The 26,756-nt window shown below is 46.6% G+C and overlaps 1 protein-coding gene across 3 annotated transcripts in view; it reads right to left on the bottom strand.

Annotated features, from left to right (window-relative positions):
• The window catches only part of PRDM10 (PR/SET domain 10), an 825,235-nt gene that overhangs the window by 568,377 nt on the left and 230,102 nt on the right, over positions 1–26,756 (bottom strand). For all 3 annotated transcript variants that reach the window (XM_069614147.1, XM_069614145.1, XM_069614146.1), the window contains exons 6-7: positions 1,777–2,018; positions 459–662 (exon numbers count right to left, since the gene is read on the bottom strand). In XM_069614147.1, the coding sequence (XP_069470248.1) occupies positions 459–662; positions 1,777–2,018 (446 nt within the window). The remainder of the gene's footprint in view (positions 1–458; positions 663–1,776; positions 2,019–26,756) is intronic.

Genomic DNA, 26,756 nt, shown 5'->3' with positions numbered 1-26,756 from the left:
GGTAGGTTTACACCTAAAATTGCAGCAGAGCTTTGTAAAAACACAAAAGAGTAATCCATACATGTCAAACATCATAGATATTCATTAAAACAAAAATAAGGGTTGGTTCTGATCTAGCAGCGACATCTCTCAAGAAACACATCTTGCACCTCACAACCAACCACCCGTGACGTTCTCAAAGAACAGCACCAAATGGAATAATTAAAAGACTGAGAGAAGTGTGCCCTACAAACACCTGAAACTCTCTGTTAACCATTCTGATTCAAACAACTATTATTTCCATCAACCACTCCACTTGATATCCTGTACCTTCACCTGTATAGGTTTGCCTTTGCCCATCATTCTTCTCTGACACCCCTGTGCTTCCTGATGAATATATATATTACAGCCTTACAGATAACTCAAATGAATGAAAGATAACTATATGATGCAGAATGAGAGAAACGTTGGCTGCATACCCTGAGTTCCTGCTTGGGCTCAATGTTTTTAATTGTAGTGTAATAAATATGCTGGCCGTACTGGTATGCCACCAGGTTTTGTTCAAGGTGGTTTTGGGCAGGACGCACAAACATCATCCAGTTGCACAGCGACTCTTCTGAAAGCTCAAACCACAGGTCATCGAGGAAATCCGGTCCTGTGCAGTTGCCTTTGTCGAGCGCCACCTTGGGAAACAGAGCACACGATTACTGGGTTTTGTTGGTAGCTCTACATGACCATGCCTGACACAGACATCCTATACATACAAAGTTAGGGTGTTTATCTAATCCAAACTTGTAGTGAAGCATTTCTCAAAATGCCTAGTTGGATCATGATGCTCTGTTACTAAGGAGAGATTTCAGCGGAAAATTACAAATATTAAAATTAGGCCAACGTGTATGCTTTTGTGAAAACATTTTTAAAACCTACTCCTAATGTTACATGAAATTCTCTCTATTTCAATTGACAGTACGTTTGTACTTATTTTAAGATCTTGTACTCTGCATTTCTTGCATTAATGGACAAGTTTTCTGGCAGGATGGGAACCAAGAAGAAAACACATGATGTAGTTTAACGGAGTCCTGGCAATCTTTGGGGGACAGTGTTCCAAACTGAAACACCTCTAACAACGAATTTGCTTATTTTCCCACTCCAATGATGACAAGTACACTTTTTCAAACCTCAAATAAGTGGGTAATATCACTAAAATCATAAAGGCAGAGAAAGCAACAAAAACCCATCCACTGGACCCACATGACGTTACAGGTCTATAACCTTTAGCCCCACTGACATCACAAAAAAGGGACGATACACAATCTTTGACCCTGATAAAAATACAAAGCATAAAAGTAATACATTGTATAACAATTCCACATAAGCAGATGAAAGCGGTATAGGGATTACAAAAGTGGCGACGTACTGGTAGCATCGCAACCACTGGTGACTGGTAAATGGGCCCATACAAATAGTTATTGGGACATAAAATGCCTGTCCCTCCATCCGATTGGCTCCTGCAGGACATGAATGCTGCACTAAAATGCCTGTATCAGCAGCCCCTTACATTCTACAGACCCAGATGTCAAATTCTCATGAAATCTGCCTGGCTCTGGGTGCCCCATTCACATTCCTTGCAGTAAGACTCACAAATGTAGCTTGACACCACTGGTCAGTCTCGATTTAGTTAGTCTAGATTCAGTTAGTAGCGTGTTGGTGATGTTTGGAATTTACCTGCCTATGCCTCCACCCTTCCCTTTTGTACATCCGCAAAGCTGCTTGTGTAATGACACTGCAGAACAATACCTTTAAATGAATGTAGGTGTCTTTCAGTTCTGTCCGTTTCACCAGAGGGCCTTCCACTGGACCAAACTGGGTACGCTTGGGAATGCGTCGTTTGGAGTAAACTCCGCCCAAGAACCTGTCGATGCAGAGTACCAGCGGGAGGCTGGCCCTTGCACGTGAGAGCACTGGCCGGTTGGGAATGGGATGCAGTGGACCATGTTTAGGGCACACCGAAGGGTGGGCATTGTTGCACTCTTCACACCCTGCAAGAAGAATGAAAGACATTGACTTCAGATTGCTTCCTGTAGAAGAATGACACATATAAACAAACAATGAACACAGGGCATCTTTCCGACACAAGGTTTACTGTACATGCTAAATTAAGCTGCAGTGTCTAGTGTACCAAAGCAGAGACCCCCATAAGCACTTTCATTCACTGGCCTAATCGAACATCTAGTGATTACTGGGTCATCCATACAAGTCACCATCACATCGGCAGTGATGAACAAAAAAAAGGCTCTCCAATACTCATGAAAAAGTATAAGCAAGCACTTGCACATGCAAATAGGATTCTGTGTGTGGGCACTGAAAACCGGAGAACCTAACTGTGCCCAACCCAAGGTATGTTAGGAGCACTAACAGCAATCCCTCTATTTTAACGTTTTGGATATTGCTAAGTGAATGCTAAATTATGCCTCTGATTTGGCTGATGTGAAGGTTTTGGACATAGGATTCAGCAAATGGGTTATGAATTAAAAATACTTGTTTTGATTACAATTATTATTGATGATTAAAGAGTTGCCCTGGAATCTTTACCACTGTTATAGTCCATTGTTGGATATTCAACCAGGCTCTCGTATTTACGGTGGGAATGCATCTAATTTCTGGTTTCCTCATCCTTGGTATACTGTACCACTCTATAAAGTCCCACTACCAACTGCACCTCCTCAGAGGTATTCTACCTTTTTTCACCTTCACCCAGAGGCTCACTCTCTCCAGAGCCCTGGACCTCTCTAGGCTGGCCTACTGCAACAGCCTCTTTCTCAGCCTGCCCTCTTCTGCAACAGCCTCTTTCTCAGCCTGTCCTCTTCTACCCTCCGTCCTCTTCAACTCATCCAGAATAGAACCGCAAGACTTATCCTTGGCCTCAAGCCCAGGAACCGCATCTCTCCGGCGCCGAAATCCCTTCACTGGCTCCGCGTGGCTGCAAGGATTAAGTTCAAGACCCTTTGCATTGTCCACAAGGCTTTTAGGGGTCTGGGCCCGCTCTATCTGCAACGCTCTCTTCCTAAATACTTGCCTTCCCGAGCCTTCTGCTAGTCTTCCTCCAACTCTCTGCGGGTGAGCCGTTTCTCCAAGCAGAGACTTGGGCGGAGATCTGCATCCTCTGCAGGTGCCTCCCTCTGGAACAGCCTGCATGCCTCTCTCCGCCTTGAGCCGGATCTCCTTAAATTACGGAAACTCCTCAAGACTTTCCCCTTCGCCTCTTCCTTCTCTCTCCCCCTCCCCTGCTAAGCACATCTTTCTACTCGCTCGCTCTCTCTCCTCTACTTCTGCTCCATTTCGCTGACTGGCTGCCTGGTGTACCTTCAGAGCCTCGCAGGTCACATGCTTTCCTCGCCAGTTTCCGGCACTTGCCCCCGGGCCTTGCACTTGTCGCAGCACTACTGCACTTCGGTTATGACCCATGAGAGTGGTATCTCTCTGCACTTAACCCATGCTCTGACGGGACTGGGTGCACTTGACCCTACTGCCCCCCCAAGCCCTCACGCACTTCCTTTTGTGTTTACCTGCATAATCTGAATGTACCTTGCCTAGTAAGATTGTTTGCCTTGTTTTCCCTATGTCTTCCTCTCCTATGCATGGTTGCGCTTTGAAACACTTGTATATAAGCGCATAATAAATAAACAATCAATCATTCAGTCATTTGTATAAACAGAGGCTAAGTTGCACACTGTTTTTGTGTGCTTTATTGTTCTTCTCGTGGGCTCATAGCAACTAATCAACCATTTATGTTCATGGCTATAGATGCAAGTCAGCTAAAACTGACATATTTACAAACATGCTCCAGCCTTCTGAAAGTTTAACCTCTGTGTTTTAAGGCTTCTTCTGCCCGGCACAGGAAATCATATAGTTTAAATTGACTCAGCTTTACAGACAATTGCCAATCAAAATTGATTGACATATGAAACTGCAACAAACAGTAAATCAGTATCTAGGTGCACCCAAAATATCCAGTGCAATGTGAAAATAGCGTGTCAGAATCTTTGCTCAGGTTTGTTAAAAAAATAACTGGTACAGTATAACAAGGTTGAAAAAACTACTATGAAAAACAATCGCCCCTAATTTGATGTCAATTACATATTACTTCAAATTCAAGATGATACGCAGCGTGGCAGACGTTGGAAGTCAATTCTTTAAAAACAACTTGTATGATTTGAAATACAGACCCCACCCCATTCTCCAAATCAAGTGTGCAGATGGCTGCTGTGTGAAACGCACTTAACATAGTGAGGAATTGCATAATTGTTATGAAAGATTGTCTTTTTTCAACTTTCGTTTGTTGGCTTCATTGGAGTCCTGAGGCATATGTGCTTTCCGTCTGGCTACTAGAAGATTTTTGGGGTAAGCAGGAGTGTTGCTAGGTTTGTAAAAGAACCAGTGGTTCCATGTGTTAAAATCGCTGAAAAAATGGCTGTGAACACAAAGTATTGCGGCAAAAATGCTGTGGTTTTGACGCAGAAATCCATGTAAAGGATGCGGGGGAACCCCTGCAACCCCCAGACCCATACCATTTAAGGGGACACCCCGCAATCCAAGCATTTTTGCCGCAATTTATTTTAATGGCGATATTTTTGCAGCGATTTTATCACTGCATACCGAACCAGGGCTACGCTAATGTTGGTACTGTCGGTTACTCGGGGCTAGCTAACAATTTGTTTGTAGCCCCTGAGCTTCTATCCAGGGATTCAACCAAAAGATCTGCGGCTATGGCCTCCTAGCAACACCACTTGGGGGTTAAGGGAGGCCCTTTAGCCTCACTCACCTGTTTCTCTCTCATTTTCATTGGGGTCCACTGGTCAGACCTTACGACTACCAGTGAAGGGAATGCGTCTCTGTTTACAGTGTTGCACAGGCCACTTTCAGTGGAGTGCTGCATGAACACTTTGTGTCCCTTTTCTTTTTCCTAAGTAACATCCCAGTTACTTTAGTGATGTGCATTGCTCAGGTTTCAATGTCTTACCTTTTCCTCGGTGCAAACTTGAGCATCTTTATTTTTTCAGTGATAATGCCTTTTTGAGCAGGCTAGGGAGGTGCGGTCGCTATCCAATAGCCCCCTAGAGGTGGTATAATGCAGGAGGACCACATGGGGAGGAACACCCCCTCTGGGGATAAGGACGATCCTGGGGCATAGCCCATTGGCCAATGTCACACCCCAACCTTACCTAACACCTCCCCCATGCCAAACAACTTCCATAAGTGTAGATCCATATATTTCTGTAGGGGAAACAACCACAACAAAAAAGTACCAGGACAAAGATGAGCACGTGAGACATGAAGATTATTTGCTGTGCTATTACTGTTACGAGGTGGCCCTGAGGATGCATGAAGATCAGTCCATCAAGAACAAAGGACTTTGACAGTCCGCCAGGGCAGGACTAGCAACATTGTATAAGAAGAAAAGAAGGACTGAAGACTTTTGGCAAGCCCAGCTGGTAGAGGCAGCTCGTGTGAGCGGGAGTTTCAAATATTGTCTGCTGACCAGAGTGAACCACTAGCGGAGGACGCCTGAGAGGTGCTGGGGTCTCCATGGGCCTAGCACGAGTGTACCCAAATGCAATTCAGGAATAGGAAGCCAAGCAGTCCAGGAGAGCGCAGAGATGCCACGCTGCTGTAGAAGTGAAGAAGAGAAGCCCCAGTGCCATACCAAAGTCCCAATGAAGGTAATGGGAGGTACGGGAGACCCGTAGAGGACACTGGGGTGGAAGAGAGGCAGGCTTGAGAGGCTCTCTGTTGACCCAGTAGTAACAGTTAAACTACTGGGAAGGGCGCATTGAGCATCAGAGGATAATGACCTCGTCACATTGGCCACAACAAGCCCACTGACCACCAGAGAAGGGTCTGGAACCCTGACAGAAGTATATTAAGTATCTGAGGAAAGCATCCTCGTCGCAGTGGTAGGGAAGAGTCCACTAACGCCTTGAGAAGGACTTGGGACTTTGCCAATACCAGGAGAAGGGAGTCATTCTCCTGGTTCTTGAAGTTGAAGAAACTGAAAGCCCTTTTGATCAAGGGACACCAGGGGAAGGGAATCATTCCCCTTGGCTTTTGTGTGAACTATATCGGAGTGTGTGAAACAATACCAGGAGAAGGGAGTCATTGTCCTGCTTCAGAAAGTTGACTGTTGTAAAGGTTTGTTGGAACCACAAGTCAGAGGAAGGGCGTCGTTCCCCCTAACATCCTTTTTTCCAAAGAACATTTCTGGGAATACCCCCACCTGCTGGGAGAAGGGAGGTATTCTTCTGGAGAAGGAACTTTTCTGTGGACTTATTTAGTTGTAGTGTAAGGTGCATATGTTCCCTGCTGGCCCTTGCGCTCGCAGGATGTGTGTCTTATCCAAGTACCCAGATTTAGATTCTCTCGGGTTGGAGGACAGGCTTCTTCTGTTGCCGCAGCCAAATTCTGAAAGCACTTCCAGGGCCCTGCGGGCTACTCAAGATCATTTACAATTCCCTCAAAACATGGCTGTCTATTCCTATCCCCTGTTCTAGACCCCATTTTGCCAACCTGGAGTTCCTTAGCATGAAGATGCCTTGGGTGAATGTTGCGCTTTACAAAATTGATCACATAACATAACAGTGATAGAAGTAGGTTGTGACAGGACGGTGGAGTTTGATTTCGACGGATATTCTGACAGCCCATTTTTAGTATTAGTTTGAGGCAGGGAAACCCCTCTTAGAAGATAGGGATAGTGAGGGTTTCGTGGGGCAGGGAGGGTTTCTTGTCTTACATATAAAACTATTTGCCAACCAAGAGGCCACGTTTGTGTCAGCTTCCCTCTTCGACACAAATGGTAAAGTCGTATATGATACACTATGCCTTACAATTAGAAACGAGGCCCCTAACTTGTGCAGGCCTTCCCTAACAGACAAGCAGTTTGAGGGTTTCAAAGGGGATGTGGTAGGAAATCTCAAGAATCCCTGCAAGTTTTGACTACAGCCAACAGACAGGAAAAATGCAGTTTAAAAGCATGCTTCTTGAATGAAAAGCTTTAGGACAAAATTAGATGTACACTCCCAATTCACACTAGTGGTAACCCGGGGGACTGCTATGTTCGAACTCCATCACCCACAGACAGGAAAGGGTAGTGATAGAACGTGGACTTTAAGCTCCTGCAATCCCTATACGGCGATGGGGCACCAAAAGTAGCATTAACACTTGCCGCTGAACTTCTGAATTTCCAAGCAACGAACTATGGGGTACTCAGAATTGCTAGGGCCACTATGCTATGCCATTAGTACCTTGGGTGGAGGTCTGCGGCTGTGGGTGTAGTGGCTGAAGTCATTTGATGAAATTAGCAGGTGAGTGAAGCTAAAAAGGCTGTTTACCTCAAGAGATAACAGGTAGCTCAAAACTCTGATATTCGACAGATTTATTTGTTAAGTAGAAGAGCTGACATTTTCCAGTACAGAAGGCAGTTACATTGGCTTCCAATATCTCAGAGAATCCTGTTTAAGGTGCTTTGTCTGGTGTTTAAGTGCATCCATGGGATGGCACCAGCTTACTTGAGCGCAAAGATTCAGCTTTATCGTCCTTAGAGACTGTTGCGCTCCTTAGATCAGTACCTCCTGCAGGTCCCAAGAGTCAGAACGAACACTTGGGGCGAGAGACATTTCTCCGCTGAACCTTCGTCGTCTCGATTCTCTGTTAATTTTCAGGAAACAATTAAAAACACATTTGTTTGCCTAAGTTAGATCTTTTTTATCTTTATAGGCTGACCCTCTGTGATAAACTGTTATAAGACTATCTCTGCGCCTAGATGCACTCGTGCCTGGTCCCCCCCGGTGGTATGCGTGTTATAAGTTCATAAATCAAATGTCAGCCAGGATTCAAGGACATAGACAAATTTGCTGGGGTCTCTGATGAATCGAGGAAATTAGTCCCTTCTCCCCAAGGATGAGCCACCCCCTGAGAGGCTAGGGAGGTGAGCCTGCTTTGCTACCTCCCTAGGGGTAGAGGCAAGTGGGACCTCCCCGGGAGGGACCCCCCTTTCGAGACAAGCACTCCCGTTCCAGTGAGGAACTCCCTAGAGAACATAGCAAGAACATCCCTTCTAAGAAATCCTGCAATGATTTATTTATTGGTCATTTATATAGCACCTTAGGTGAAGAAAATATCACTATGTGCTATTGTCAAGAAGAAACTGCAAGTGCTCCTTTAACTGAGAAATCCTCATTAACTGGGATGAGGAGGATGACCTGTGGAGGAGATGAGAAGTCAGGGAGGATAGAAAGGGCTACCTAACTGCACCATGGATATCCCATGGCTACGTAGTATATGAAAGGGGAGGAGTTGGGAGTGAAAGGAGAGAAGCCCATGAGTTACGAAAAGGCTTGCATACCAGCGTTAAGCAGAAGCTGGAAGCTCCGTGTCCACAAGTTGTGAAAGCAGAAGCCTGAGGGAGACGGTTGGCGTCTTCCAAGAATGAGCAGGAGAGAAGTACTGTAAGACACACAGCGTCCTAGAAGGGGCAAAAGGAAAGCAACGAAGAGCGGTGGCATGACCACAAGATACCTGCGGTGGCCTGGCGGTACAGTTAACAAAGCAGATACCACTCCAGCAAAACAGAATAATCTGGTACCTAGGTAACCAGAGAGACTTCCGTAACGGCAGCACGAAAGAAGAGATGTGAAGGAAACATCAAAGGCCAAATTGACAGTTGACAGACGACCAGGAGGAAACAGAGAACCTGGCGGTGTTATCCCTACCAGTCACAGGTTACAGTGAAGACCCGGGAGAGGGTGGTAGAATCATTACTGAATGCTCATACTCGTCCAATAATGGACGTCGACTCTGTATAATATTGAGCGAGAAATCTGAAGGAGAGAGACCAAGGCTGCAGACCGGACAGTCGTGGGAATAGAAGTTTGTGCAAGAACACAGAATATTTGTTTGGCTAAAGATCAAAGATGCCACAGCAAGGGGCAACTGCAAGGCATGAAAGGAGTCAGAGGGGATAAGCCATACGTAGGACATATTTCTCTTAAAATTAAACAAAGGATTGAACATTTGCGAGTGCCAAGTATTGTACAATTAAAGGCATGGAAAGCATGTGTAAGACAGAGCAAACAAGCCGAAGAGAGTAAAAGCACCGGTTTAATTGAATCAAATAGCATTGATGGAAGGGTAGAATGGACGAAATCATGGTCTCCTCACACGTGGTGCAAGACTGCAAAACAAGGCCTATTAAAAAAGCTCCAGACGAAGATCGCAATGTACCTTAACTCCCTTAAATGTTCCGGAGAAGAGAACAACCAGAAAGGTCAACTACAAAGAGTAAGTCTTGGCTCAGGGCCTACGGGCCTAACTGATGAGAGATGGTAGGCTAATTAGCCAAATGGGCAGTTGTCTGACGTTGTTCCACGCACCTAGGTTTCGTTTTGCTTACATGACCCTAACAAGCCGAATGTTCAAGGTTGAAAGAGTTGCAACCAATCATGAGGGCCTATGCAATGGTGAACTACACACTGTTGCAGAAGCCAATCTGCTGCTGTTATTGTTCTGTTATTATCTGTATTATACGTAGTTAGAGGGAAGTTCAAGGCACGCCTACCAGATAAGTGGCAGCTATTGATGTTACTAACACCTAAATGAACCATAGGTATATATGTTCCCTTAACCAATCCCTCAGCCTAAAAGTTTTTTACTATTTGCCCCGTAGGATGACCTTGTAGCTGACGTATATTGAGGTATACAGCTTTTGTGTAACCGAAAAGTATTGAGTGCGTGAAATACAGTCTGTTTCTTTGCAAGATTTCCCTACTTTATTAAACTGATAATAAAGTAGTATTTGCCATATTCTTTGAGACTGTCCAGTTTTTGGGCCTCAGTTCAGTTATTGTGGTAATCCCATCTAGCATTTGGTACGCTCCAGGTGCTACTGCACAGGAATACTCATACTCGTCCCAGTGTGGAGAAAGACATGCAACTCGTCCTCGTCCCAGTGTGGAGAAAGAGACTATAATGCAACTCATCCAGAACAGGACTGCAAGACTTGTCTTTGGCCTCAAGCCCAGGGATTGTATCTCTCCAGGGCTGAAATCTCTGCACTGGCTCCCAGTGGCTGTGAAGATTAAGTTGAAAACCCTCTGCATTGGCCACAAAGCCTTCTGAAGCCTGGGGCCTCAATACCTTCAACTCTCTTCCTAAATATCTTCCTTCTCGAGCTCTTCACTCATCCGCCGCCAACTCCCTCATGGTCAGTCGCTTCTCCAAGCAACAAGCTTGTGGTAGATCTCTTTCTTTGGCTGGGGTCTCCTTCTGGAACAGCCTCCCTACCTCCCAGAAACTTGAGGAGAACCATCTCCAGACCTTCCTCTTTGCTTCTGCTTTCTCTCCTCCTCTCCCCTGCTGAACTCTGGCTGAAAACTGCACTGGTCACCTGGCTACCCCTCTGATTGATCTCGGGCCCAGGTCCCCTCCCCCGCCAGTTGCATACCTGCACTGCCTCCCGGGCAACCCCTGCACTTGGGGGCTGTTTTTTGTATCCCTACAGTCCCCTACTAGCTCTTGACACTTGATGTCTGCACTTACCCCTGCACTTGCCACAAGCTGGCCGCACTTTTTACCTATTGTTTGATTTATTTTGTTTATTTATTTTTTACTGTTGATCCTATGTATTGCACTGCCCCTCCCCCTTACCCCCTGCACTTTTCCCTTCTCCCCCCCCTCCCCTGCACTTGTGCGATCTCAATGTCACCTGGCCTAGTAAGATCGTTGTCTTCCCTCTGTTCCCCCTCCCTTGCCTTGTCGCGCCTCTAAACACTTGTGTATAGGAGCATTATAAATGTCATATCATATCAATGTTAAAAGCCATTGAAGTTAATGAGAACAATTACTGGATCGCTCATACTCCTGAAGAGAGGGTCCCTGGAATGCCCCTCTTGACCCCTATAAGCATGACAGCCCGATGAGGCATACACTCAAGATGCCAGTGATTGTTTGGCCATCCCCCAGGAGGGCCAGTGACTTCTACATATGCAAACAGATATTCTCCCAGACAGCCATTCAAACCTTATCCAGCTGATGTCTTCATGGATACAGGTGCCTCAACACTGGACCTGGTTGACTAATGATAATCATCCAGCTGTGCTTACGTCATTAGAGACACCATGACATAGTAATGTTAGCCATGAAGAAAACTTGCATCCCTGCATGAAGTTACACGGACACACACGAAGAACATGCTTACACAGCTGTGTAGATAGAGGACAGATACATATACATACTGTCAGAAGCCTTTCCTTTTCATTAACAAAACACAGAAACGCAAGAAAGCAAGGGATGCAGACGCTTATTGTAAGTAACCATATCGAACTACAGGGTCGTATACGGAACCTGGAAGGACCAAGAACCCCTAACCCATTAGGAAAATAATACAATGTAGGCATATAGAAATCATTGCATAACTATAGTAGAATTACATGAAGCCACAGGCCTCAGGATATGGGATGAAAGAAAAACGATTTTGCAGCACACTGTCCAGGGCTGGTGCTCGCAGCCAAGGTCAGAGATGAGCAGAACATTCCAGGCTCAAGGGACGGGGCCACCTGCAAAATAGCAGAATAAATCCTCACTAATTGCAGACTGAAAAAGCTTTATTTTGTGGTCTTCCCCCACATGGTCCAGCTGAGTCGAACAATAGCCATTTAACCGTGGTGGGAAGAGGAGTAGTGCCAGCGAAGCAGGCAAGAACTGATACATGTGTTTTACAACATTGCAACCTGCAGGCACTCTCTAAAGCAAAATGGTTATACCAGTAGTAAAATGGGGACACAGTCTTTCTCATCACCTTGAGAAGGTACACAGAGCGCTGAGAACAGAGCTGGGTCCCAGGCCAGAGGAGACCCGCTCCAGCCAATCAGGGAACACAAATTCAGGGGTGGATGGCAAAGGGCAAGGGCAATCCTGCGACACTGCAACAATGTAATTTTAGGTAAGGCTCAAGTAAAGCCACCTGACATGCAAGGGCCAATCAGCTGACCTCTATAGGTACTGTCTATAGGCACTACCACCCCAGCCACCCAATATTGTAAGCTGTTAGGTTTTTGGGGAAGAGCCCAAACTTGTGACGACACACGCCAACAAAAGCTCCTGACACAGAGCTGTGGTTGCTGTACATTTCTCGTTTCCTGTATGATCCCTATCCGTTATAGGATATGATATGATGTGTGGCATTTATAACACACATGTACACAAGTGTTCCTAGGTGTGACAAGAAACTGAGGGGGAAACAAAGGGAGGACAAAATACTGATCTTACTAGGTCTTGTGTCATTCAGAGTGCGCACGTGCGGGGAAGAGGGAAAGGGAAAAGTGCCAGGGGGAGCGAAAGGGGGAAGTGCACTTAACTCACAAGTGCAGCCAGCAGGTGGCTCATAAGAGTTTAGGGTTGCAGATACACACCCTTAAGTGCTGGGGACCCCGGAGGCAATGCAAGGGCAACTGGACATGCAGGAGCCTGAGCCCGAGTTCAGAGGGTGACCAGTGCGCGGTGCAGTCAGGTGCATCAGCAGGGGAGAGGAAGAGAGAAAGCGGAAGCAAAAAGGAAGGTCTAGAGTTGCTTCCGGAACTAGAGGTGGTTCTGCTCAGGTTTGAGAGAGGCTGTTCCAGAGGAAGGCCCCAGGCGAGGAGATAGATCTTCCCCCAACTCCCTGCTTGGAGAAGTGTCTGATCCTCAGAGAGGTGGATGAGCTGAGAGCTCGAGAAGGAAGATGTTTTGGAAGAGAAAGTTGGAGGTAAAGCTGTCCGAGGCCCCAGGAAGCCTTGTGGACGATGCATAGGGTCTTGAACTTGATCCTTGCAGCAACAGGGAGCCAGTGAAGAGATTTCAGAGCTGGAGAGATACGATCCCTGGGCTTGAGGCCAAGGACAAGTCTCACAGTCCTATTCTGGATAGGTTGTAAAGGTCAAAGAGTAGAGGCAGGAAGATTTAGAAAGAGGCTTTTGCAACAGTCCAGCATAGAGAGGACCAGCGCGCTGGAGACAGTGAGCTTCTGGGGCAAAGTGAGAAAAGGAAGAATACCTCTGACGAGGTGCAGCTGACAGTTTGACTTCTTAGAGACATCAGAGATGTGAGGAGAGAAGAAGAGGGTGGAGTCAAAGATGACACCAAGGTTCTTAGCCTCAAAGGAAGGAGCAGGAAGAGGGCCCAGAGTGGGCGGCCAGAAAGAGAGAGGAAAGGACGGAGTGGGTGTCCCAATGAGTCAGATCTCAGTCTTACTGGCATTAAGGTAGAGATCACTGGTGGCAGACCATTCCCGAATGGCGGCAAGACAGTGTGGTATGAGAGAAGAAGCAAAGGTGGCTGAGGGGAGCCTGAAAGAGAGCCGAGTGTCATCCGCATAACAATGAAAATTGGAGCAGAAAGTAGCGATGCGGTGGGCAACAGGTGCCATGTAGTGGTTGACGAGCCAGAGAAAGAGGTTAGACCTCTGGGGAACACCACAAGTAGAGAGAGAAATGGAAGAGAGGAAAGACCCCAGTTGGCCCCAAGAGGGTCGGTCTGTGACAAAGGAGGTCAACCAGGCCAGGGCCTGATCAGGAATACCAAGGTCATCGCATAGGCGATTGAGCAGGATGGCATGTTTGACCGTGTCAAAAGCAGAGGATAGATCAAGGAGAATGAGGACAGGAGGGAGATTAAGAGTCAAGATTGGAGAGCAAGTCTTCACGAGTGTTCAGGAGAGCAGTTTCCATGCTTCTGACAGCTCTGAAGCCAGACTGGTGGTCATGGAGGCAACCAACAGATTCAGTGTGCAGATTAAGCTGGGAGATGGCCAGCTATTCCAAGTGTTTGCCCAGGAAAGGAGTGATGGAGATCGGGCGATAGTTAGCTGGAGAGGAAGGATGGCCGAGGGCTTCTTCAGAAAGGGGTGCACAATAGTGCTCAAGGGGGAGCGGAAGAGAGGATGGACAGGATGTCCTGAGTTTTAGTAGTGAAATGAGAGGCCAAGGCCGTGCAGAGGGCCTGGGAGGGAACAGGAGAGGTAGAAACTGCAGCAGGATTGCCCAGCTCCTGCCAGATTTTGAAAAGTTCGGCCGAGTTCTTAGATGCCGCAGAGATGCAGGTTTGGATGTAGGCCCTCTTCTTAGAGAGGACAGAGTCTGTACTCCCTTTGGAGCAGGCGGCAGGCCAGTTTGTCAGGGGGTGCGCCCGATGCCCTACACTTCCTCTCCACCGCCCTACACTTGCGTTTAAGGGTGGCGAGGTCAGAATCGTACCAAGAGTTGCACTTGGATTTGGGCTTTTACCAGGGGGGGGGCAGAGTTCTTTGGGCCCTGGGTGCTCTGCTTAACGGTTGTTGTGTAGCACGAACTTCGGTCCTCTGGTATACCTTTACAAATTGGTAGCAGAGGGATGGTTCACTATGCCCATTCGACATAGAGCCGCCTCTTCCGTTACAGTGCCTTGAGGAATGTGAGGCGCCCTACGGACAGCGAGTCACAAGGTGGTGCACCCCGTGCAGAGGCCGTCAGGAGCCACCTGGAAAATATTCTGCCCATGGTCTGTGAGTAGCCCAGCAGACCAGGCGGGCGATGTGGCAGTTTTGGGAAGAGCTGGTGGCCGAGCAGCATCAGTGGATCACAGAGTATAAGTATTCACTCAGCCACACAGCAATTGAGGGGTTGGTAAGAAATGTTGGTTGTGGGGTGGTGTTGAGTATTGTTTAGGTGAGAAAGGAGCAGAGGTAGATGTCATTTGTTCGTGGTTAAGGAACATTCGATCTTGAAGTAAAAGGTTTAGGCGGTCAGCCCAGACTATTGACTTAAGGGTACGGATAACAGAAGTTCTGTAAATATTGGATTTCCTGTGTATTGGGCGTTTTAGCTCGGGTCATGGATGATGGTATCCCTGTGTATAGGGCTTAGCACATGGAGCTAGCTTGAACGGAAGGTGTTCTTCAGGTTAAGTCTCGCATAGTCGTTTTATCTACAAGGCGACACTGTAGGCACAGATTGAACACGGGAACTATTGGTATCCCTGTTAGGAGGCAGGACGACGGCCATGGGTATATGTTGGGTGTGTTTGTGAACATGTCTGTGCAATGGGAGAATAACGTGAGGTCCGTTAGTGGTTTTTGTCATTCACTTACTACTTCTCCAAATATGTGCAGGAACCATCACACACACACACACACACACACACACGCACACACACGCACACGCACGCACCCCGTCACACACACACACACACACACACACACACACACACACACACACACACAAACACACACACACACCCCCACCCCCACCCCTCAGCACAACATCCCCCCCATAAGGGGAAGAAGTTGAGCAATCGTATGGCAATATTCAAGCTCTGGAAGATGTTTCAGGATGATGGAAGTGATGTAGTGCAGCATCAATGGATGTTGAGCCAACAGGAGACCACGCTGAAAAGTCCTTGGCCCTCACCTCCCCTCCTCTTCCTGAACATGGAAACGAAGGGGCTACAGCAGGAGCCCAGGGATTATACCCTATATACGGGAATTAAGAGCAGCAGAGGGGTACACAAATCCAATATTCGCACCTCCACCAAGGAGGAGAGGCAGAAAGGGGTCATACCAGCAGTGCCGGAGGTGGAAAAGGGGTGCGCAGCTAAAGCCAGACAAGTACAAGGGGATGTGACGGGGAAAAGGGGAAAGAAGGGAGCGGCTAGTATCAAACTAGTGGGTAGGAGGACAAATACTCCTTAAATTAGACGAGAAGACAGTGGGAGAAACTGTTTGCAAAGAGAACAGTGAGGAACGGAGTGGGCAGAGATAATGGAAGAGTTGGAGAGACAAGAAAAACGGGAAAACGAGGCACAGAAGAGAGTGCAAAGTGAAAAGCAAAAGGCAGAGAAAGAGCGGGAGCAACAAGAGATGAGGAGGAAGAGGGAGCTCTAGGAAATAACGAGGAAAAGGGCAGAAGAAGAGAAGGAAAAGCAAGTTTTGATAAAATGTGAGAGAAGGAAGTTGGAGATAGAGTGGCTCGTAAGAGCGCAAACGCAAAGAGGATGACAAGCGCACAGTGAGAGACAAGAGACTAAGATTGGGATTAGCAAGTTTTAACAATGACGAAGGAAGAGACAAGCAAGTAGGGCAAGATCACGGCAGGAAAAGTGATAGGGCAGAAACACTGCCAGACAAACCCAATACTGGATCCTCCATGAGGAAAGTACTATGAGAACTTAATAGACATAGAAGGGGAACCACAGGGAGGTGCGGTTCTAAGGAGACTAAGCTTTCAGGATGATGTTGGCAGTGACTTGGGAGACACAGAGTCTGACAATGACTTAGTAAGGGGTGAGGACAAGGGGGTAGGGTGACCTGCTCGTAGATCGACAGGAAAGCACACAGATCGAAGCTCGACATGGGGAGCAGACAGAGACACAGCGGGGGATTGCGTGGCAACAAGGACGAGAGACCACATCGGTCTAGGGTTACATTGTGTAGCATGGGCAATGTAACTCCATATACACAGAGGCTTAGGGACCTTCCAGCACGAAGGAAGGGAGAATTGGCAAGGGCATTCACTGCCACCAAAGACAACGGGAGATTGGATGGGGAGAGCGGGTTGACACAGTTCCCCTTACTGGAAAAGGGAGAGGTACGATCTCAATACATGCCATGGAAACATATTGACAAGGAAAATTTGAGGTGTAGGCTGCCCTCGTTGACCGGGGGTGCGGGGAAATGGATACACGAAATGGAAAGGATGACAGCAGGGCAAAAGTTAGCAGTAGGTGAACATAAAAGGCTTACTAGTGGTGACCCTCGAGAGGTTGCCGATGACGTATGGAAAAGGGCTGGATACCCAGGAGTAACCACCCAGAACACGGCGCACGATGGTTCACCATTTGATAACTGCTGAGAGGCCATATGACAAGCTCTGTGGGCGCAGTACCCAGAAACGTCAAATATTAGTGCAATTATGGCACGCAGAATGGGGGAAGACGAAGATCTCCTTCAATATATTCGGGCTATTCAAGAGCTATAGAGACTTGAAATGCGAGAACCAATGGACAAAACAGTGGCATTATTCTACCATATACTATGTCATGGGTTGCCATAGCAGGTGCAAAGGCAACTAAAGAGGTTGGCGGGGATGGAGGCAAAGTGTTGCTGTTTGTGTTCCTTTTTTCAATTTCAGTGCTCCGAATGCTTCTCCCGACCCTTCCTGGCCACTTCCTGCTCTTCTGCGTAGTTTGCCGCCCCCAAGCCTGCCTTCCCCACCTGATTGGCTGTTTCGACCTCGCTACAGAAAGATATTAGCAGGAACACCTTGCCCCTGCACACCGCTTTAGCTCTGGTGTTGCAGGTGATCATTTGCCCCCAATCTGCTGCCCCGACCCCTTGAGTGCCTATTTTACTGTTTTTTGTGCCTTTTTAAAAGTTTCGGCGCTCCAAGCGCTTCACCCGACTCTTCACGTCTGCTTTGTGCTCTTCGGCGTAGTCTCCCGGCCACAATCCTGCGTTCCCCACCTGACTGGCCAGGTAGGCCACTTGCTGTGTTCCAATTCTAGGTGATCCCCCATTACTTGTGTGTTTCAATATAGGTGTTCTCCCACAACTGCTGTCTTCCAACTGTAGGTGTTCCCCCATTGCTGCTGTGTTACAAACCAAGGTGTTTTTCCAACCGATGCTGTGTTCCAATTCTAGGGTTTACCCGCTGCTGCTTCTGTATTCCAATTCTAGGTGTTCCCCCACTACTACTGAGTCCCAATTCTAGGTGGGTCCCCTCCCCTGCTGTGCTCCAATTCTAGGTGTTTCCCATTAGTGCAGTGCCTGAAATCTGGGCGTTTTCCCTCTAGTGTGGTCCCACTGCTGCCATGTTCTAATACTAGGTGCTTCTCCATTGCTGCAGTGTTTCAAGTCTAGGGCCCTCATTACAAGTTTGGCAGTCTGGAAAAAAAGTATGGTTACGGCACCTTTTCCAGACTGCCAAACTACAAGTCCACTGGTAGGGGTTGTGAACTACCGGCATGCCTGACCTGCTGGTAGTTCTGGCCCCTACCAGCAGAATTTTCACTGAAGCACTGGCACCGTTACTAACATTGCAGGTGCTTCAGGGTTCCCGGTGCTTCAGGGTTCCCATTCAGGGGAAAACGACCAAACGACGACGGCTCGGGCCCCTGGTTCCACAACCACAACCTTATCAACTACAAGTACCACCTAACCACAAACTAAACTACAAACAGTGAAAGATCTCAATGTGTGGGGTCAGAAATGTGAGGTGGACAACTTGGTAAATGTTTTTCAAAAGAAGCCATTTTATTAACTCAAACGGGTGGGATAAACGCCACACTATCCCTAACAGAACAAGGATTTCCCCTGCCTATCAAAATAAACTAAAGGAAAACTCTACAAAAGGAATCTGTCCCTCACACTTTGACATACAAACTCAAAGGAAATATATGGCAATTCAAATGTAACAGAAATAACAGTTAAGCTCGCCATAAACCGAATAACCGCATATCTTTGTAATCTGTGTCGGCTTCCCTTCCCCAGATTCAAAGTAGGATTCTAACTCCAAATTTCCAAATAAGCAAGTTTCTTTTTGTAGCTTATTTTGGATCACAAAGTTCTCCTTGCTCCAAAAGTCTTTCACCTGGACTTCAACCAACAGTTCCTTTAGACGACAAATCTTTGTCTCTCCACTTATAAAAAATGTTCAACACAGCTTTGTCTCCTTAGGAAATAGAACACTTTCACAATTCTTCTATATGTGATTCGACAACACTCTCCACTCATAGCAAAGCATCCATCTTCTTCCTTTTAAGAAACAAAACACTTTTATATTGCTTCTGCATCAACAACAAAGTTTTATCTGGAGTATTCCACAACAACTCATGAAACACTTTAGTGGTCTTGCAACTTTTTCACAATCTTCAATCACCATACAGTACTTCAACGACTTCGTCCTGGTCCACTAACCTGCCAGGACTACCACGAAAACATGCCTGCCCTAGACCACTCCCCCGCCTGGACTAAAAGCTCCTACTACTTTTGCATGTACTTTGTGGGGATTTCAAACCTCTTAAGAAATTATCTTTAACTTTCAAGAACATCACAATTCGCAACTTCTTCTGGGAAGGCATGAGACACATTGGTGTGGTTTATTCCCTGTTGAATTTGCCACATCAATGCAGGTTATGCTTCTCTCCTCCTCGATACTCTATCAGGAGTACATCCCTCCTGCCACTCTTGTTTTCTCACTTTAACATTAGAGAACTGCTGATATTTCTTTAACACACTTGCCATTCTTTGGCTTTGGCAATGCTTGTTGGTATAGGTTTCAACTATTGCATCTTCCTCAATCTGGCAACAATGGTTACAATCTCTCTGTAACAATGTCCTCTTGTTGTTGAGCCAATGTGGTCTACATGTTGTTTGAAGTATTGCCTCTTCTTTACTTTGGCATTGGGGTTTATAGTTAACCTGCTTACGTATTGCCCCCTCTTTGTCGTGGCAACTGTATTGGCTTACATAGTAATGATTGTAACCTTTTCTTTCTTGTTTGTTTAACAAGTTCCGATTATGCCAGTATGACTTCCTTATTTTAGCTCGGTATTCGAAAGTGCTTTCAGTGGCCAGCAGTCGATAATGGAGCGTACCGGGATTACCTGTCAATAGTAAACTCACCGGTGTCTGCAAACGCGTCCACTCGATCAACTGCCACGCTTCATTCTGCTTCTGCTGTTGCTGCCTCTCACAAGGCAGCCGGCTTCAATTTCCTGTGGCCCGCGCTGACCAGTAAAGGAGCTTCTCTTGCTCCCAGCGCACTACAGTGCTCGCATGCCACAGGACACAGTGTACAATTAAGAGAGCCTCTCTCCAGGTGGAAAGCTCGTTACCAGGCCGCTTCCCGCTGTGGAGCCTCTGCATTCAAGGACTTCAGGTTTTGAGATGCTCTCAGGACCGGCATCTGCATTAGTAATAACGCCGGCTCTGGCGGCTCCTTGCTTCCTCCACTGCAACTGCTACTGGGGCCTTCTACAACTCCTCCTTGCTGTTCTAATGGCCTGTTCCCAAGGGGGCCTTATATATTCAAAAGTCCCGCTCATGTGTGGGCCATTAGAACCACTAAACTGCATCTTGCAGTTTAGAGCCTCCGAGTACCTCTTCCTCGTCCCAGTACTTAGGGCATTATGGGACTTGGAAGTCCCTAATGGTCGGATTACCTTTTCCTTTAGGAATACCAAATTCAACTTTATTCAATTTACTCTGGGTATTAAATAGTCCTCTAAAGAAGGGTTTTAGACGGATGAAGGGTTGACCCCGATTTAAGGGAGAATTATGCCCATTAGAAATCTGGGTATTAAAGTACTGATTTCCGTATATATTATTCTCTTGTTGCATTCAGGAACTATCATCACCATAAACATGGGTAACTGTATGAAGGGGAGTCTTACACTAGCAACAAGCAATTACATATTCAGGTACGGTAGAAATCTCCTCTGAAGAAGATAAATACAGCGTCTGTCCCAACTAAATTCTCCCATTTCTCTGGTGGTCTTCTCCTCCTAGGTGGTTCCACCCAGCTAATACCACCACCAGGGTCAGGATCAGGTAGCAGCTGCCTTCACCTTGACACCTGGGAAGAGATTTTAGGCAGGGATTTTGTGAGAATTCATCACATCAATCCCAGGGACCAAGAAGTAAACCAATCCAAAGAGGACTCCTGCTCCAAGAAATTCAACCCACAACTCAAACACCATGCCACACCACAAGAAAGACAAAGAAGCTAGAAATAGGAAATGTAAGGAAGAAGGAAACCTTAGCCGCACAGGAAGAGGCCGATCAGCAAGATTTCACAACTCCAGAAAATCTGCCAAATGGCCTAAGGACAGACAAAGAACAGAGCAAAAACGAACTACATCTCTCACTACCTCTCAACATAAGACTGATCTGCAAGTGAAAAGAGACAATCGGCTGAACCCAGCACTCCAAAAAACAAACCTCCCTAACGCATAGAACATCATGGATAATACACCAACAAGAATCAAAAGACACCAAAGACTGGCGCAAAGGACGGGCACCAACGAGAACGAACCAAAACCGAACAACTCTGCCATCAATCTAATCGGACTGCTCAACGAAGCTACAGACCACAAGAACAACTCCTCCAAAGAAATACCCCTCCCAACAAGCATAACCAGGAGAGAACCGGCAACAACGGAAACCCGACCTATGCCACACCGGCTGACAAAAGAACAAACAACAACCCACTAGGGAAGTTACAAACTACACTGCAGCTTGCTCAACATTAGATCCATGGCAAAACATCAATGAACTCCTAAGCGAGGGAGGCACAGACGTGCTCTTTCTTACAGAAACCTGGTTATCGGACAACTACAAATCCACCGCGCATGAAGCCATAACTAACAACTTCAAATTAAAACACACCAAAAGAGAAAACTAGAGAGGAGGTGGAATCGCAATGACACAGTGTACATTCGAGCCACACCACTCACCTCAACTGACGTCTATGACTGTGAATCCCTCCTCATCAAGATCAAACTCAACGAACAAGCCAACGTAGTGTTCCTCCTGATCTACAGACCACTGTCCTACAACCCGAACTTTGTGACAAAGCTAGCAGACTCCATCGCCATACTATCAACCTACCATGACAACCTTGGCATACTGCGAGACTTCAACATCTGGTGACTTCAAAGTCTGGTTTAAAAAAAAAAAAGGAAACCTTGCAAACTCACTCTGCGCAATCCTGGAAACATTGCACTTCAAGCAAATAGTAAATAGATCTACCCACAACGCCAAACACACCTTGGACGCAATCTTCTGCAGAGAAGGACTATGCGCATCCGCGCCACCTACACCAACGGTATGGAGCGACCACTACCTGTTAACATTCTACATCAAACTCCAAACCCGCTTACCGGCCAAGAAGGAAATACACCACACTACCAAGAAAAGAAACTGGAAGTGCCTAGACCTGGAGTCCTTATACTATGCTACAAGAACTGATTCTGCAAACAACCCACAGAAATAACTTTTCAGGGTCAAAGAGATAAAAAGAAACTTCATCCTGCAAGAAAATCATCCCGACACAAGCACTATGTGACAGCATCACCGACCACTTAAGATAAAAATAGAGTAATTCCAGCAGACCATCAACAAAAACCACGCTAATACATCCATAACCGCTGACCCATAGACAACGGGCGAAACACAAACTACAGCAAGACTCATCTGCCTCGAACCAATTACTGAAAAAATCTTCTCCACACTTATCAAGTGTGATCTCCAAGTGACCCTTGCCCCCCCCCGGACAGCTTTAAAAACCACAAAACCCCAGCACAACACTTTCGGAACCTAATGAACCTGTTACTTAAAACAGGAATCATACCAACCTACTTCAAATCAGCATACATCAAACCACTGGTAAAATGGGAACCAGAAATTGCAGAATATCCAAACTACAGATGTATATCCAACTTTCCCTACCAAGTGAAGATCTTGGAGAACCATGTATACAAGATCCTACTTAAATATGTTTAAACAAACAGAATACTCGATCACTCGCAAGTTGGCTTCAGACCAATGAGAGTAACAGAATCTGCACTCAGATATGGACTACCTGAAAATAAATGCTGACAACGGCACCTAATCTGCCCTCATACTATTGGACATATCTGCGGCATTCAACACAATCAGCCACACAACACTATTAAAAAGACTAATGGAATGTGGCATACAGGAAACCACACTAAGGTGGCTTACCTCATTCCTCACAAATCGAACTGAAAGAACCTACTTGCCACCTATCGTCTAAAACACCAAAAACATCTCCTGTGGAATTCCACAGGGATCCAGCCTCTCCCCGCAATGCTCTTAAACATCCACATGTGCCCCCATTAGGAAAGTCATTCGAACTCACAGACTAACCGATCCAGGAACCAAACAACAGCCTCAACAACTGTCTCACAGATATCTACAACTGGATGACAACGAACAACCTCAAACTGAACCCGGCCAAAAAGGAAATAATGATCTCAGCCGCAGAAAGCAACACAACCAACCCACAACTGGGCTGGCCGACTGGCATTGGACACAACCGGAGACTTCAAACGTGGTAAATAACCTAGGAATACTCATGGACAACGAACTATCACTGGAACCGCAAGTCATCGCAATCCCTAAAAAGTGCATCTATCTCCTAAGACTACTCAGGGGGTTGCTACCACACCTCTCCTTTCCACGCAGATCTCTTACAATCCTATCACTGATACTAACAAGAATGGACTATGCAAACAGCCTCTACCTACGAATGCCGGAAAGACTCACCAAGAAACTCCAACGGGTCCAAAACACAGCAGCCAGGATTCTCCTAAGATTAAGCAGAAGAGACTGCCTCACTCCAGCTTTGAGAAGCCTTCATTGGCTACCAGTAAAAAAATGCATCAAATTCAAAGCCCTCGGCACTGCCCATAAATCCCTACACAGACAAGGAGCCGAATTTCTCCAGGCCACGGTCAGCCGCTACCAGCCAAAAAGGGACCTAAGATCAAGCGACGACCTATAAATAGAGCTAAAACAATACAAAAAGAGCAAATTCAGAGGAACAGCATTTGCACGCCTAATTGCTAATCTATGGAACACTGTGGCCAAAGAAATTAGAACCACAGAACAGAAGACCACCTCACCTTCAGGAAAAGCCTAAAAACCTGATTAATCAATAGACAAGGACAAACGCAAAGGGACAACAACAGCAAAAACTTTGCGGACCAAAAGCAACACACTAAGGGACGCAGTCACAGATAACAGCGGCAAAATCAAGGAGGATCAGAATACTGCACCGTCTACATTCCCCGCCTCTCCCAGTCATGCCCCACAACTAGACAGGTAACGCATTAAATCGAAGCATCATCCACATAACTAGTGTTACCCGGTCAAGCACCACTTCCTCAAATTTACTATAATATCAGCTGTGCACCCATTTAGCTGCCAACCACAGAGCAGGCCAAAATGCAACTGCTCCGATTAATGCCTGCCGAGTAACTAGGAACACACTAAGTACACCAACCCTCGGCCCTCAAATCCATAGGGGAAGTCAGCCCCCATGCTTGGAAAGGAGGCGGGGCTGGCTGACGGACCGCAACTAAGAAGGTAATTTATTTATTTTTATTTTTTTACATTTATAAAGCGCTCACACAGCCCGCAGGCATCGAGGCGCTGTTACAGGAATTGTTTGTTTTTCTTAGTTGAGTAATTGTGTTTTTGTTTTTTTTGTCTTAGTTACGTATTTATAACGCGCTTAAACACCCAGAGGTTTCGAAGCGCGGACCCATAGATCGAACCTGTGTTGCTTCGTGTCGTATTGCTTCCAAGACGTGCACGCTGCCGATGAGCTATCCTCCCGGGACGTTGGAAGGTACCATTGAGCAGTCACCGAAGACACACTTCAAAGGCACTGTCAAACTAACTGATGTACTAACCAATTCCCCCTTTCCTGCTCCTACAGCATAATCAACGCAATCAGCAGTGTTGCTCGGTCTGGAAAAGATCCGGGGCTATGCTAATGTCGGGGCTGTCAGGACACGGGGCTACAATCAAACACCTAACAGTCATCCGTAACTCTGGACCCCCCTTATGGATATAACTAACCAGTGCGCATGACCGCAACCCCACCTAACCTCATACGACTCACACCCAACAAAAACACTAGCACACATCCGAGGCACTGAGTTCTACCCATACGGTTACAACAAGCGGGGCATCTCGAACCAACTCCCACAGGCAAGACAACGCACACAGATGCCAGTTCCTCCAGGCTTTGAACCCATCCTATCCTCACTAACAGACCCCACCCTCTTCTCGTGAGCCCCATCAGACTTCCCTTGGGTGGTAGCGATGCGTGGTATAAATCAGCATGATATAACACACATATTGCCCCAGACCTACAAGCATCAGAAACCTTCTCCTAGGGGTTTGCACGCAACCTGTCTCAGCAGCATACAAACTCAAGTGAGCTATAGGTCAGTCACTGTCCTGGGTGCCCTCTCACCTTGAGACTGAGCTCGAGGGTCGACACCTATCTTTCCCATCGCTTTACAGCAAAAATCCACAAAATAAAACCAGAACACCACCCTCTACAATTTGCCCTCATTAATGCAAGGTCGCTTCCAGCCCATGCTACAGATATCCATGACCTAATCACCAACATGGACCTGGATGCGCTAGCAGTGACCGAATCCTGGCTTCACAAGGCTTTGGGACCAGCCATTTCACTAGCTCTCTCGCTAGGGTACACCATGCTGCGTCAAGACAGACCGATGGTAAAAGGTGGAGGTGTTGTCCTCATAATCAAGGAAACTCTTGCAATCAGACAAACGTCCTCATGTCTCAGTGACAATGTAGACTCCCTCTATCAAACTGGCACTCTCCCCTTATACAACGGTTGCTATTCACATAGCATACTGCCCTCCGGGACCACTACTGGACTTCCACGATGGTCTTATCCACCTGCTAGGGTATAACCTCAAAGTCACTTCGAAATCTGTTCTTCTGGGAGACTTTAACCTGGGCTTCAATAACCACAAAGATAAACCTGCCAAGGCTTTGTCAAAAGCCCTCCATGACCTGGGCTTCCAAAAGAAAGTTGTCAACCCCACCCACCGCAAAGGTCACCTCCTGGACTGGATAATGGACCACAATTGGAATGTGGACATCAGTTCCAACACCCCTTCCCCTTGGACAGACCACCATCTTATTCACTTCTACATCCCTACCACCAGTAATGTACCCAAATCCTTGAAGCCTGCCCCTCCGGATCTAGCTAGATCCTCACGTAACCTCAATAAGGAGAAGCTACTCCCGTTCCTAGAGGACCCCGCACTCAAGCCTCCCTTATCACATGACCCCTCTGGATTAGCAGAGCTGTACAACTTTACTATTAAAAAATGCAGTGGAAGCCACTGCTTCTCTTGAGAGGAGGAAAGCAAAAAAGATGAAACATGCTCACTCTTGGTTCTCCGCCAAGCTCAAAGAGCTACACATGCTCAAGTGCAAAGCACTTAACAAATGGCAAATCGCACCTCAAGAGACTACCCAAACTGCTTACAAATCACTTGCCGCACAATATAAAAAAAGAGATAATTCTAGCCAAATCAGTGTAGAACACCTGGATTGCCAATGCAACCTCGGAATTGAAAGAATTCTTTGCCATCTTTAAAGAACTGGACTCACCAGTCATAACCACTCCTGTTGTGAAAGACCAAACGTGGTGCACACAGGTCCAAACAACTATGATCAAAAAAATTGAACTCTTGCAGGACAAGATCAATGCCCACCAAAAGGCCTTGACAATAGCCAGCGCACTTTCACCACCAGCAACCAGTTCAGTAAACAGAAAGGATATTCTCTTTTCCATTAGACAAGTTGCTGAGACAGAAGTGCTTGCCGTTATAAGGAAAATGAAACCCTCCAACTGTAAGGGTGATTCGTGCCCAGCTAACCTCATTAAAGAATGCACAGAATCACTAGCCCCAATCATGACTGCATTCATGAATGCCTCTTTCAGCTCCAACATGGTCCTAGATTGCTTGAAGGAGGCGTGAGTATGCCCATTGCTAAAAAACCTTACTCTAGACCCTGAGATCCCTAACAACTACACACTGATAACCACGGTCTCATTTCTATTAAAAATTCTGGATAAGGTGGCCTACACACAAATCCAGAAATTCTTAGAAGCAAACAGCATACTGGGGAAGAGGTA

Source organism: Ambystoma mexicanum, chromosome 9, assembly GCF_040938575.1.
Source record: "Ambystoma mexicanum isolate Mex_15411 chromosome 9, UKY_AmexF1_1, whole genome shotgun sequence".
Taxonomy (NCBI): Eukaryota; Metazoa; Chordata; class Amphibia; order Caudata; family Ambystomatidae; genus Ambystoma; species Ambystoma mexicanum.
Note: the sequence above shows the minus strand (reverse complement) of the source record. Positions and strands in the feature narration are given on the sequence as shown.